The sequence below is a fragment of the Antechinus flavipes genome, chromosome 4, assembly GCF_016432865.1.
Source record: "Antechinus flavipes isolate AdamAnt ecotype Samford, QLD, Australia chromosome 4, AdamAnt_v2, whole genome shotgun sequence".
NCBI lineage: Eukaryota > Metazoa > Chordata > Mammalia > Dasyuromorphia > Dasyuridae > Antechinus > Antechinus flavipes.
In genome coordinates, this window is record NC_067401.1 from 181,667,602 (window position 1) to 181,681,737 (window position 14,136).

The following is a 14,136-nucleotide window of genomic DNA, read 5'->3' on the forward strand; positions in this document are numbered from 1 at the left end:
ACTGCATTTGAGTTTGAGGTTTTTATGTCCTAATATATGGTCAATTTTTGTATAGGTTCCATGAACTGCTGAAAAGAAAGTGTATTCCTTTCTGTCTCCATTACATTTTCTCCAGAGACCTATCATATCTAACTTTTCTAGTATTCTGTTTACCTCTTTGACTTCTTTCTTATTTATTTTGTGGTTTGATTTATCTAATTCTGAGAGTGCAAGGTTAAGATCTCCCACTATTATAGTTTTACTGTCTATTTCTTCTTGCAGCTCTCTTAGTTTCTCTTTTAAGAATTTAGATGCTACCCCACTTGGTGCATATATGTTTAATATAGATAGTGCTTCATTATCCATGCTGCCCTTTAGCAAGATATAGTGCCCTTCCTTATCTCTTTTAATTAGATCAATTTTTGCTTTAGCTTGATCTGAGATCAGGATGGCTACCCCTGCTTTTTTGACTTCACCTGAAGCATAGTAGATTTTGCTCCAACCTTTTACCTTTAACCTGCATGTATCTCCCCGCTTCAGGTGTGTTTCCTGTAAACAACATATTGTAGGATTCTGGCTTTTAATCCATTCTGCTAACCGCTTCCTCTTTATGGGGGAGTTTACCCCGTTCACATTTATGGTTAGAATGACCAATTCTGTATTGCTTGCCATCTTGTTAACCCCGGATTATGCTTTTCTCCCTTCTTTCCCCTTCCCCCCCCCTTCCCAGTATTAAGCTTGTGAGCACCACTTGCTTCTCACAGCCCTCCCTTTTTAGTATCCCTCCCCCCGCCTTAGAGTTCCTCCCCCTATCTTACCCCTTTCCCTCCCAGTTCCCGTATTCCCTTCCGCTTAGCTTATTCCTTCCCTTTTCACTTTTCCCTTCTCACTTTTCAATGAGGTGGGAGAAGTTTCACCATAGATTGAATATGTCTTAAGATTTTTCACTTAAAGCCAATTCTGAAGGCAGTAAGATACCCACTATATTCATCCCCTTCCCTTCTTTCTCTCAGATATAATGGGTTTCCTATGCCTCTTCATGAGATGTACTATCCCCACTTTACCCTTTTTCTGGTACAATGTCCTTTCCACATCAATTTCTAGAACAAGGTATACATGTATTCTTTATACATCTATATATTCAAAATATAGTTCCCAAGATTAATCTTTACCTTTTTAGATTTCTCTTGAGTTCTATATTTGTAGATCAAACTTTTTATTAAGTTCTGGCTTTTTCATCAGAAATAGATGAAATTCGCTTACTTCGTTGAATGTCCATCTTCTTCCCTGGAAAAAGATGCTCATTCTTGCTAGGTAAGTTATTTTTGGTTGCATACCAAGTTCCTTAGCCTTTCAGAATATCGTATTCCAGGCCCTTCGATCTTTTAATGTGGATGCTGCCAGATCCTGGGTGATCCTTATTGTGGCTCCTTGATACTTGAATTGGGTTTTTCTAGCCGCTTGCAATATTTTTTCCTTCATCTGAGGGTTCTGGCATTTGGCCACTATATTCCTTGGTGTTTTGATTTTAGGATCCCTTTCAGTGGGTGATCGATGAATCCTTTCAATGTTTATTTTTTCCTCTGTTCCTATGACTTCTGGGCAGTTCTCTTTGATAATTTCCTGGAAAATAGTGTCCAGGCTCTTTTTTTCATCATGTTTTTCTGGGAGTCCAATGATTCTCAGATTGTCTCTCCTGGATCTGTTTTCCAGGTCTCTTGTCTTCCCCAGAAGGTATTTCACATTCTTTTCCATTGTTTGATTTTTTTTGGATTTGCTTGACTGATTCTTCTTGTCTCCTCGAGTCATTCAATTCCAATTGTTCAATTCTGATTTTCAGTGAGGTATTTTCTTCACTCACTTTTTTAAGATCTTTTTCTAATTGTCCCATTGAGTTCTTTTGTTCTGTGGAATTTTTTTCCATTTCGCCAATTTTGTTTTTTAGAGAGCTGTTTTCTGTTTCCAGTTCACCAATCCTATTTTTCAAGGATTTTACTTCTTTATCCACTCTCTCTTTAACTGACTTCTCCAGGCTCTTTTGCCAAGCCTCCCTCTCCTTTTCCCATTTTTCTTCTAGCTCCCTTGTGAGAGCCTTTTTAATTACTTCCATGAGGTTCATCTGTGCTGAGGAACAGATGATCTCCTCCTTTGGGGATTCACCTGGAGACTGTCTGTTTTTAGTCTCCTCAGGATTTAGAGTCTGCTCTCTATCTGTATAGAAGCTGTCAAGGGTTAAAGTCCTCTTCAGCTTCTTGCTCATTCTGTCTAATAATCAAAGACAAACTAGCAAAGAAAAACAGAAAAAACTGGAGTCTTTCTTTGGGGGAGGGGTTGGGTATGTTATCGAGCTTCCTCTCCAGACTGCAGGAGGCAGCAGTGAGGCACTAGCAGGACTGTGTTGCGCGTGCGCTCTGAGATCCCAGAGCGTGCTGAGTCACTGGGGGGGGGGGGGGGGGGCGGCCAGGTCCAGGGAGACTCCAGCTGTTTGGGGTTGTATTCTTCAACCCCGGTGTTTTTAGCTTCTCTGCTGGGCTGTTGACTTGCTGCCGGAGCAAAGTATCCAAACCTGTAGCGAAGCTCTCCCCGCAGAGACGGCTGCGATCACTCCCCACCCCCTCTCCAGTCTGCTCCCGTGCTCTCACTGCCGCTGCCCACCGCCTGCACCCGATCTAAAACCGTCCCAGCCCTCCAGTAAAGACAGACTTTTCTTGGCGAATCTCAAGGATGGCTTCTCTTGGTAACTATATGTGGGTTTTTTTCAGTCAAGCATTGATTCAGAGGCTTGTAATGAAGTGGATAGTGAGAGAAAGCGTGGAGATTATGCAGCTGTGAGCCTCCTCTCTGCCATCTTAACCGGAAGTCAATAGAAACATTTTCAAAAGAACAAAGAAAAAACTATTATTTCCAGAGTCTGTTTAAATAACCTCAGCATGACTCAATACAATCAATTTAAACCTATACAGATACCCAATTCCACATCAAATCATGTGAAAGATTCTTTAAAATATTAAACTTTTAGAAATAATTTAACCAAAGTATGGATCACATTTGTGACCATATTCCTCAAACAAGAAAACCATTATGTATCTAAAAAAAACCAAATATTCAATAAATTAATCAAGCCTCTGCAGGAAATGGCTCAAACACACTTGGGAGAGGGGGAAGATTCCATGTGGCCACCCTTCCCCCACTCCTACACCTCTGGACAAAAGATTCCCTTAGGTCCCCACTCAATTTTTATATTGAAATCCTTCCACTAAAATTTTTTCTCTTCCTTTGCCTACTTAACTCTTCTCTTTCCCTCAGCTACATGCCTTAAACAATCTCCAACAATTTTCCTAACTAGATGCTCCATTGCTAAAGTAGCAGAAAGCAGTGGGGTGGGGCAGGGAGGTTCGAGTTGAATCTTTACCTTTGAAGACAAAGGATCCTCTCCCGTTTCTCTCCACCTCTTCTTTCCACTGCCAAAAACCTTTCTCTTACTTCCTAAAATCATGAACACCTATAATTGCTCCTACAAATCAATCCTTCATAAATCACCTTCATTCTTCTTTCCTTTTTCCTTCAAAACCTGTAAGAGTCTCACTATATAGTGAATAACTCAAAACTCCACAAAAACCACACATGTCCAGCAGAGCTGAATTTAAAGTATAACTTATGTTAACAAACTGAATCAAACCAAACTTTTTACAAAAGTTTTTTTAATATATATTTTTTATTATATATTAAGTATATATAATCTTATGTAATATAATATAATAACATATAATACTATATATAATTATATATATGGTATATATATATTTTTCCTCTTTAGTAATAAAGGTATCAATATTCAAACAAATTCCAAGATCTTATATTCAGAATAAAAGACTCTATCATGCAAAGGCAAAAGCAAAATTATTTCCCACTAATTTCAGAATCATCCCAAAGTTCCTAATCAAATGTTTTTCTCCTTCCTGAATGTCAATCAGATAAGGATTTATTGCTCTTTTTTCTAGTAGGCTCTGGAAACTGCTTCAAAGAAAAACCATCTGCCTTTTTGTTCCTTTTACTCACAAAGTAGTAAGTACAACAGGTTAAAAAGTTTAAAATCACAAGCAAATTTTCAAATAACCAATTCCCAAATTAATCATTGTTCTTAAAACTTAACAAAGCTCTTAAATTAACAAAACAAACAAATCACATAGAACACAGAACACACATTACGTGGAACACAGAACACAAATCACACAGACTGCACACATTTAACACATACAGACTTTTCCCCAGGAATAACCTGGAGAGAAGTTTGTTTCATCTTGAGATTCTTTTCTCCCAGAATCCAAACAAAGCTTCTTAGGCTCCAGTTTGGTGCATTTCTTTTCCTTCACAGAGAATCCCTAGAGATAACCAGAACCAAGATTTTGCCTGGAGGCAACCAAAATCAGAACCAGACCCAGATGGTGTCAGAACACCCAACCAGATTTATACTCTAGAATACCTAGAATTATGCCACTGGCACCCAGAACCAGATGTGTCTTAGAAGACACTCAGAACAGAGGATATCCTCCAGCGTCCCAGAATGATATCCTTCTCAGAATTTAATGCCCATCGACATTTTATTATTCTAAGAATACAGATGCTAGCATAAACAGGACATATAAACAGATCAGATGTGCTAAAACAGACATGTAAACTTACTCTCCTATGGCCGAATATGAAGGTGTTTACCATCAGGCTTGGCAGCAACTGAAAACTACTCTATTCCCTGGAGACTCTGGAAACAAATCCAGAGGGCTAGCCTCTCCAGGCCAAGAACTCTGATCTCTAGCAACCCCAAAGCCCAAGGCAGAGACCCAAAGGTTTCTAATCTCTATTCCCATTCTCAGTTTCTAATATCTCAGTGGAATCTCCAAGTGTAATGCCGGAGAAACTGAGGCAAGATAGAGATTAGAGAGTTTTTAATATTTTATTTATTGAAGAATTTAATTGATTGACTGGACAGTACTCTTCTCTCAAAATATCCAGTGGTTAATGTGAGATCCCAGGGTTTTTTTTTTGTTTTTTGTTTTTTGTTTTTTTTTTAAATAGGATTCCAGTAAGAAGAGAAACAAAGGCAGGAAGAAAAGAGCAGGAAGTCTCAGGACCACAAATTTGGTTCTATCAAGATGGGGGGAAAACTATAAATTCTTACTAGGAAGCCAGAGTCAGGATGTCTGAATAAACATAAGTAAAGATGTCAATTAGTTATCCGAGATAGTCTTTTATCTTTTGGAATGTTTAGAGTGGGGTAGTGCAGCCCTAATGAACAGGAAAAAAGGCAGGGGTTGCATGCTGACTCAGAACAATGAAGATATAATTCAGGGAAACTAATGCAGGGAAACTGAAGTAGAACAGTTCAAGAAGACTATGGCATAACAGATTATGATATGGCAGCAGTACTTATCAGTACTTGAACAACATTTCACAGCCTTTTTTCCCCCTATGTTTCTAGTGTTCTGTTTTTTCCATTTCGCTTCCCTCCCAATATCCTGTGGTTTAATGTACTCCTGGGAATTCCTAGTACTTTTTGTAAGATTTGGGACAAGATGACTTACTAAAGTTAAACAAGATGGACTGGGAATTCTTTGGACTTTAGTAAAGTGAGGAAACAAGGATATGAGATACTCTTCTGTTTCAGGACTGATATTCTAGAGGGTGAACTAGAAAGAATTCTCTATGTTCACTTATGTTCCTAGTAGTTCTTGAGAATGTTGATTGGACTCTAGGCCCTTAGATATTGATCTGTGGAAGAAAATAATAATAACAATAATCATAATTAACATTTATGGGATGTCTTAAGATTTATAAGGCATTTTACATATGTTCTTTTATTTAATCTTCATAACAACCCTGAAGTGGGTGTTATTGTCACCATTTTACAGATTAGGAAACTGAGGCTGACCAAGAAATTTAATAATTTGTCTAGATAACATTTGAAATCATGCCTTCACATTAAATTTAACTCTCTACTCAAGTGTCTAGCTGCAGGCCCAGTTAGAGAGAGAAGACTTCTCAGGCTCTAATAGATCATCTTCCCAGACCTGATAAATTTGAAGAGAAGAAGGGTTTTATTCAAATAGAGATCAGATGATCCATTTGAGAGCTGTTGAAAAGAATAACATACCATTATTAAAGATATCAGGTGGTAAAGATTCCAGAGCTTCAGGAGAGCAGGACCAAGTGGCTACATGGAAAAGGAAAACAACCAAAGACTTATGGAATTCCTTTATGAATTTTTTTCCAATTTCTTTTTCCTCTACTTTTTTATTTTTCCTAAGCCTCGCTCTTTATTCGTCACTTAATTTAACTTTATTAGTTAATTAATGTATATGTTTGGTGTGGTGGTGGGCAGTTTCAAAATTGTTGAGATTTTGGCAGAGTTGGATAAGTAAATTTCTTATTCCTTCAACATCTGACAGGAAGATGAATAGAGCTTGACAAGATAAACTTTCAAAATGGAAAGCAAACAAATAAATCCAGGCCTCTACTGGCAAAATATGTAATGCCAGAAAAACTGAGGCAGGAGAGAGATTAGAGAGTTTTTAATATTTTATTAATTGGAGAGCATAATTGACTGGACAGGACTCTTGTCTCAAATTATACAGTCAGACAGAGATTAAAGACCAATTCCATAGTTTATTAAATGGAGAGATATACTGGAACCAATGGATCCATGTTGGTCCCAGAGCTGGATGATATTGTCATCTCAAAGAATCCAGCAATGTATGGAAGAATCCCAATCCCTTAAATACCTTTTTTTACAAACAAAGAAGAGGGGAAAAAAGCAGGAAACTTCTTCACAGATCCATTTGGCCTTGTCAGGATGGGGGAGGAGGCTACTAAAAGCCAGAGTCAGGATGTTTGAATAAACAGAGGTAAATTCTTGAGGACCGAAGGAGTCAGGAAATCTGAATTCCCTCCTTTTGCTTACATTGACAATTTATAACCTTAGAGCAGATGGTCCTCAGTCTTAATGGGCCAGAGAGAGGTTTTACAACTAAGGGGAACAGTTAAGGAAACTGAGACAAGGGAAACCAGTACAGGGAAACTGAGGTAGAACAGTTCAAAAGAGGCTGTGGCATAACAAATATGTTTCTGAAATTTTTAAAAATTGGAAGTAATTCATGTTAATAGTTTCACTTAGGCCTTTATTTTTGAAGATGAAATAAAAACCCAGTACTTCCTGTGTGCATGGTCTTATACTAACCTATCCAATAGTCCTGCGCCCTCAAACATTGAGCAACCACTGTTGAAGAGAATAAAGTTCTAAGATTTAGACTCCGATGAACTCAAATGCTTTTCAAGAAACAAACAAATCTCTTTTCAGTCTTTTAAACCTTTAATTGTAATAAGAATAATGGCTACATCACTTTAGAAAGCAGAGCCAGCATTCAGTTATCTTTTCTGTTTGGTGCTTTTAACAAGTAGTTTTCTCTATTTTTCCTGAGGGTTTCTGGAGGAGCAGTTTATCAATTCTCCCATTCCAAATGAAATACCAAACCATAATCAGATAGCAGCTATAGTTTGAGAGGTTAAAGCTCCTTGATTCTTTGGTCAGAGTTAACCAGCAAGAAAAGCTGACTAAGAAAATACTAAAATAGAGAAGCTCAGTATAGAGCTGAGATGAAATTTTAAATTAAGGGCAGCCCTATTTAGCAGTTCCTAAAACGGCTTTATATATTAAGGATTTTAAGTGTCAATTTCTTGATAGTGTAACTAGTTATAAGTTCTGATATTCTTAAGTTTATTTTATTATCAGTGTGCACATATGTAAGTCTGTATTTAGTATTTCTTTCATAGGAAACATGTCTTAGTTGGGGTAGGAGTTTACTCAAAACAACATTGTACATGTTAGTTGAGTGTTCTACCTTCTGCTATTTTTTTAAATAGAAAAATCCATTAGAAACAGAAAGGAAAAAGTCAACCCAGAAATTCTAGAATCCTGAATATAGGTTGTTTTTGAACTAGAAAGTGTATCACAATCTATAATATTGGCTTAAATGGAAACTGTAATTTGAACAGTGAATTAATCAAGTGATCTTTCACAGAATAGTGATTCAAAATTTTAATAAATACATTTTTCAGTGTTTGTTCAACCTATTAAACTTGAAGGCAGTGATAACTTTTTCTTGTCTCTACTTACAAATAGTAGCTGCTTAATAAATGCTTATTACAAAGAGCACTGAATTTAGAATCTAAGCACCTGTTACCAAAAACCACTTTTTCAACTTTATCACCTGTAGGACCTGGGTCTCTAGGATCTAGTACAAATTTCTCTTTGACATTTAAAGCCTTCCAGAAACTGATCTCAACAATCTTACCAAGTTTGTTACAGAAAACCAAACTACTCTTAACTGTTCCTCACACAAGACACTCCATTGCCTACCACCTGCTTTCTTTGAATTGCATTACTTATCATCCAACCGTAGAACATTTTCCCTCCTCACTTCTTCATCTTGCACTGCTTTCTTCAGTCCTTTTCTTTCCCCACTATTTCCCAGTGTCTCCCCCTCCTGCACCATCCCCTGGTATCATCTTTTATGGACATGTCTTCAATGGGTAAAATAGAATCATTTTTTATTCTTGTATCACCAGCACAAATATCTTATTCCATGCTTACTGGTTGATTTTTTGGAGTGACATGAATAAATAGTTGATTTAAAAAAAAAAAACTTGAATTTTCTTTCTTTTTAAAATAAATAATCATGAATTGAGAGATAGCATGGTGAATGGGGTGAGGGGGAAGGGCAGGAAATAAAGGGTTTGGATTCTAAAACACCAGGATTTGTCTTGCCACTGATAGATTCTAGCTACATGACTATCAGGAAACCATGCAACTTCTTACACATTCCAATCAATTAAGACTAGAATTTTTCACATGAGGATCCGTTAACAGAGGAAAGTAAAATTCTGTACCATAAAGTTGCTATAATTCATGAAGGATAATAGGCGTAGGGGATTATGATGAAAGCATGGAAAAAAGGTGGTAAAGAATGAAACAAATTGGGGGAAGAGAAAGAAATAGATATAAACAGTGACCATCCTGGAACTTCCGAGCGTTTTTTTTTTTTTTCCCCCAAATACAAGAAATTTTGGTTGCAAACCAAACATTTAGTTTATCTTGAAGAACAAACTAAAAATGAAAACAGGTAAGATAGTGTTGAAATTATCCACACTTAACACCATACATCAAGATAAGGTCAAAATGGGTTCATGACCTAGGCATAAAGAATGAGATTACAAATAAATTAGAGGAACGCAGGATAGTTTACCTCTCAGACCTATCGAAGAAGAAGGAATTTATGACCAAAGAAGAACTAGAGATCATTACTGCTCACAATAGAAAATTTTGATTATATCAAATTGAAAAGTTTTTGTACAAACAAAACTAATGCAGACAAGATTAGAAGGGAAGCAATAAACTGGGAAAACATTTTTGCAGTCAAAGGTTCTGATAAAGGCCTCATATCCAAAATATATAGAGAATTGACTCTAATTTATTAAAAAAAAAATCAAACCATTCTCTAATTGATAAATGGCCAAAGGATATGAACAGACAATTCTCAGAAGAAGAAATTGAAACTATATCTAGCCATATGAAAAGATGTTCCAAGTCATTATAAATCAGGGAAATGCAAATTAAGACAACTCTGAGAGACCACTACACACCTATCAGACTGGCTAGAATGACTGGAAAAATAATGGGGAATGTTGGAGGGGACACTAATACATTGTTGGTGGAATTGTGAATACATCCAACCATTCTGGAGAGCAATTTGGAACTATGCTCAAAAAGTTATCAAACTGTGCATACCCTTTGACCCAGCAGTGTTACTACTGGTCTTATATCCCAAAGAGATACTAAAGAAGGGAGAGGGACCTGTATGTGCACGAATGTTTGTGGCAGCCCTCTTTGTAGTGGCCAGAAACTGGAAACTGATTAGATGCCCATCAAATGGAGAATGGCTGAATACATTGTGGTATATGAATAATATGGAATATTATTGTTCGGTAAGAAACGACCAACTGGATGATTTCAGAAAGGCCTGGAGAGACTTACATGAACTGATGCTGAGTGAAATGAGTAGGACCAGGAGATCATTATATACTTCAACAATAATACTAAATGATGATCAATTCTGATGGACCAGGCCATCTTCAGCAATGAAGATGAACCAAATCAGTTCTAATGGAGCAGTAATGAACTGAACCAGCTACACCCAGCAAAAGAATTCTGGGAGATGACTAAGAACCATTACATCGAATTCCCAATCCCTATATTTTTGCCCCTCTGCATTTTTGATTTCCTTCACAGGCTAACTGTACAATATTTCGGAGTCCGATTCTTTTTGTACAGCAAAATAATGGTTTGGACATGTATACTTATTTTGTATTTAATTTATATACTAATATATTTAAAATGTATTGGTCATCCTACCATCTAGGGGAGGGGTCGGGGGAAAGGAGGGGAAAAATTGGAACAAAAGGTTTGGCAATTGTCAATGCTGTGAAATTACCCATGCATATAACTTGTAAATAAAAAGCTATTAAATTTTTTTAAAAAAAATAGTATTGAAAGTAAACAAATTATGCAAAAACTGAAATATAGAATAGATATTGGTTTAAAAAAAAAAAAAAAGGAATTTCCCAAAGAGGAAAGAACAAGGGAGGGGATGTAAATAAGCTACAGAGGTGAGGTTCCATTCAGTCCTGCAACTTCTGAGTTCATCTACTGCGAGGATTGAACTATGAGCCAATAGGCTTGAAGCACAAGTCTTCGAATATGACTTCAGACCAATGAATACAATCCTGCCTCTATAAAAGGGGCAGCAAGCGCCTACTTTTTCCCATGTTAAGAGTTGTTGCCCCAGTTCTGATATGGCTCGTACCAAACAAACTGCTCGTAAGTCTACAGGCGGTAAAGCGCCCCGTAAGCAACTTGCTACCAAAGCAGCTCGGAAAAGTGCTCCAGCTACCGGAGGCGTGAAAAAACCTCACCGCTACCGTCCCGGCACTGTGGCCCTGCGAGAAATCCGCCGCTATCAAAAATCCACAGAGCTACTTATTCGCAAGTTGCCTTTCCAGCGGCTTGTTCGCGAAATCGCTCAGGATTTCAAGACTGATCTTCGTTTCCAGAGTTCAGCAGTGATGGCTTTGCAGGAGGCCAGCGAAGCCTATCTTGTGGGGCTGTTTGAAGACACTAATCTGTGCGCAATCCATGCTAAGCGGGTCACCATCATGCCTAAAGATATTCAACTGGCTCGCCGCATCCGTGGAGAAAGGGCTTAAAATTTTCACTTCAGTTTCAAAATAGACAAACCAAAAGGCTCTTTTCAGAGCCACCTGCATTTTCTTTCAAAACAGCTGTAATTTTCTAGAATCAGATCTTGCCTGGAAGCTTTGTCTTGTGAGGGTGACCAGTTGGCCTATTTTTGTTCTAATTCACACTTGATTTCTCTCAGGAGAGGCACTTCCGGTTCCAGGAACTACACTTTAAAAATTAAAAATTTTTAACCACGTGGTACGTTGATATCGGGCGAAACGCAACTGAAGCTTTGTTCTGAAGTAGTTCAGTTGCTTATTACAGTTAATAGGTTATCTTCTACGTGGCCTGTTAGAACCCGAGTTCAAATTTGAACTTGGGAAGGTAGTTTTTCTGACTTGGGACCCAATGCTATTACACACTGCTCCACCTCACTGCCTAATATAAGAACCATAAAATCACAAAATTAACAAACGTTAGAATCTGGAACACTCCTGTTGTATACAAAAAGGGATCATCGTTTCAGTACATTACGTTAAATTCGGCAATTTTAAAAGGGCGTATGCAAATTAAAAGATTCTGGATTTTGTTTCTCATTGACCAATGAATAAAACTAATATCAACCAATCAGAGTGCCCTAATGTGAAACTTGTTTTCAGTGATCGAACTGTTCTATCCATCTTTTTTTGTTGTTGTTGTTTGTATAGTCTGTTTGCTTCTTTTAAACTTTATTTTCAGTTCCATTGTTTCTTCCCGCCACTTTCCCACTCACTGAAAAGGCAAAAAATAAGATTCCTTTTTTGTGTGTTTTCTGGTTTTATTTCTGTCTCCGAGTTAGCCAAGACTAAGTCTTGATCTTCTGTAGCAGGAATGCAGTTTCTCCTGAGCTTTGCCAAGTCAGTTATGCAGAACGAAGTGGCGCCTGAACTCTTGAAAGCAATTAAAATTTGAGAATTAACTGGCAATACATCCGGACAATAAAAATAATTTGCATCCTTCACTGCCACTTGCGGCTGGTTATATGCAAGAGAAAAGAATTCAACAAATCTCTAAGTAAAGGCATTCGCAGAGTAGTGTCCTGTTTGGTATCTAGTCTGTGCGATCACCTAAATAAACTCAAAATCAGCAAGAGTTCCTGCACCGTGGAGGTCCTGCATACCGAGTTCTATAATCCAAAACATTTTTTCATAGCCTTCTTGACATAACTTTTGTCTTAATAAATGTTATTTGATTACTAGAAGTCATTTTTAAACTTTGGGATTGAAACAATTTACAACCAGACAGCCTGGATTCTAATCCCCTTCCATAATTGACTGTGTGACCTTGGATAAATTACATGAATTTCTTTGAATTCCTTTTCCTTATCTGTAAAAATGAAAGTACTTCCAGATTTCTCTTGTTCTTTCTATCATCTATGATCCTGTAAACTTAACCGTAAAGAAGAGTTCAACAAATAATTGATGAGGGGCATGTAACTAGTGTCCATCTTTGGCAGATTTTCAATTCTGAGTGCTTCAATGAAGAAAAAGTAAATCAGCTAAAGCAAATTCTTTATTGATTATCCCTCCCCTACAAGTATCAATGTGGCTATATTACCTCACTTATATTCCTACTTCTTATTCAAATGCCTGTGAAATCTAGTAGTTTTGCCCAAATAAATTCCTTTTAATTTAGCTTACATATCAGTAACTGTGGGGTACATATAGACAGAGACATATAAAGATATGCATGTGTACATATGTGTATATATGACCCAGGCAAATTTTATTTTTAAGCAGTGGCCTCAAAGGCATCTTTCAGCCCCAAATATTATCTCCTTCTTTTCCTGTGGGGGAACTCATAATATGGAAGTTTTCCTCCTATAGATGTAGATAGGACACTCTATAATTTAATCCTAAACATTTGATGGAGAAACTAGAATATTATGTCAAGAAGAGAAATTGGTAAATTGGAGACAAATTGGAAGGGTGAAAGAAATTGTCAAGCTTAGCCTGGAGAACAAGGGTGAAGAATGGGAACAGGGCAGATATGATCGGTATTTTCAAGTTTTTAAAGGACTGTGGTTGTAGGAAAGGGAAGAAAGATTTAGGATATTAGAAACACAGGATCACAAATTTAAAACTGAAAGAACTCTCAAGGATCTTAATACCGATGTAGTAGAAACTCTCCAATTTTTAATCATTAAGTCAAAAGATGTTATTAATCTTTACTAATGTTACATTCTGCTAAAGGCAGGAGACAGGGAGTTTACATTCTAATGGGATGTCTCATGTATAGTAAAATTAGGTCTTTTAAGAGATTAAGTGACTTGTACTTTTGTTCTTCCTTGGCCCAAAGTAGCAGAGAGAGTACAAAATTTGGGTTCAGAGGATTAGCTTGGCCTCTTTAATATTTAACTTTTGGCAGTTCACACAGTTCAACTCTCTGAACCTCATCTAAATGAAACTAAGCTCCCTTACATTCTAAAACTATGGACATATGATCTTCAGTTACAAATAGGCAGTTTTAGACTTGATAGACCAAATATTAATTATCTAAAGGTGAACTGGGATGTTTCTGGAGATTATGGGGTGGTCCTTAACAGAAGTTAAAATGACAGCATATCTGGTAAGCTTTACAGGGAATTCTTGCCCTGGAAGTCTTTTTCAACGAGACTGTAATTTTGTTACAAAAGATCACATTTGTGTGCCACTTTATCTTTCAACACAACTTGTGAAGAAAATACTACAAACATTAGTCCTGTTTGACAAATGAGGAAACAGATTCAAATGTGATTTACCACCTTGTAGGTGATTGCCTGCAATTATGCAAATCTAATTCTTCTGATTCTCAAATCTTCTATACATTGCTGTGCTTTCCAGTTTTAACAA

The 14,136-nt window shown here is 37.1% G+C and overlaps 1 protein-coding gene across 1 annotated transcript in view; it reads left to right on the forward strand.

The window, feature by feature from the left end:
• Window positions 1–11,893, forward strand: part of LOC127561415 (uncharacterized) — a 34,783-nt gene extending 22,890 nt beyond the window's left edge. Inside the window, exon 3 of the mRNA XM_051996664.1 lies at window positions 10,863–11,893. Within this exon, the coding sequence (XP_051852624.1) occupies window positions 10,863–11,292 (430 nt within the window). The 3' untranslated portion in view covers window positions 11,293–11,893. The remainder of the gene's footprint in view (window positions 1–10,862) is intronic.
• Window positions 11,894–14,136: the final 2,243 nt, after the last annotated feature.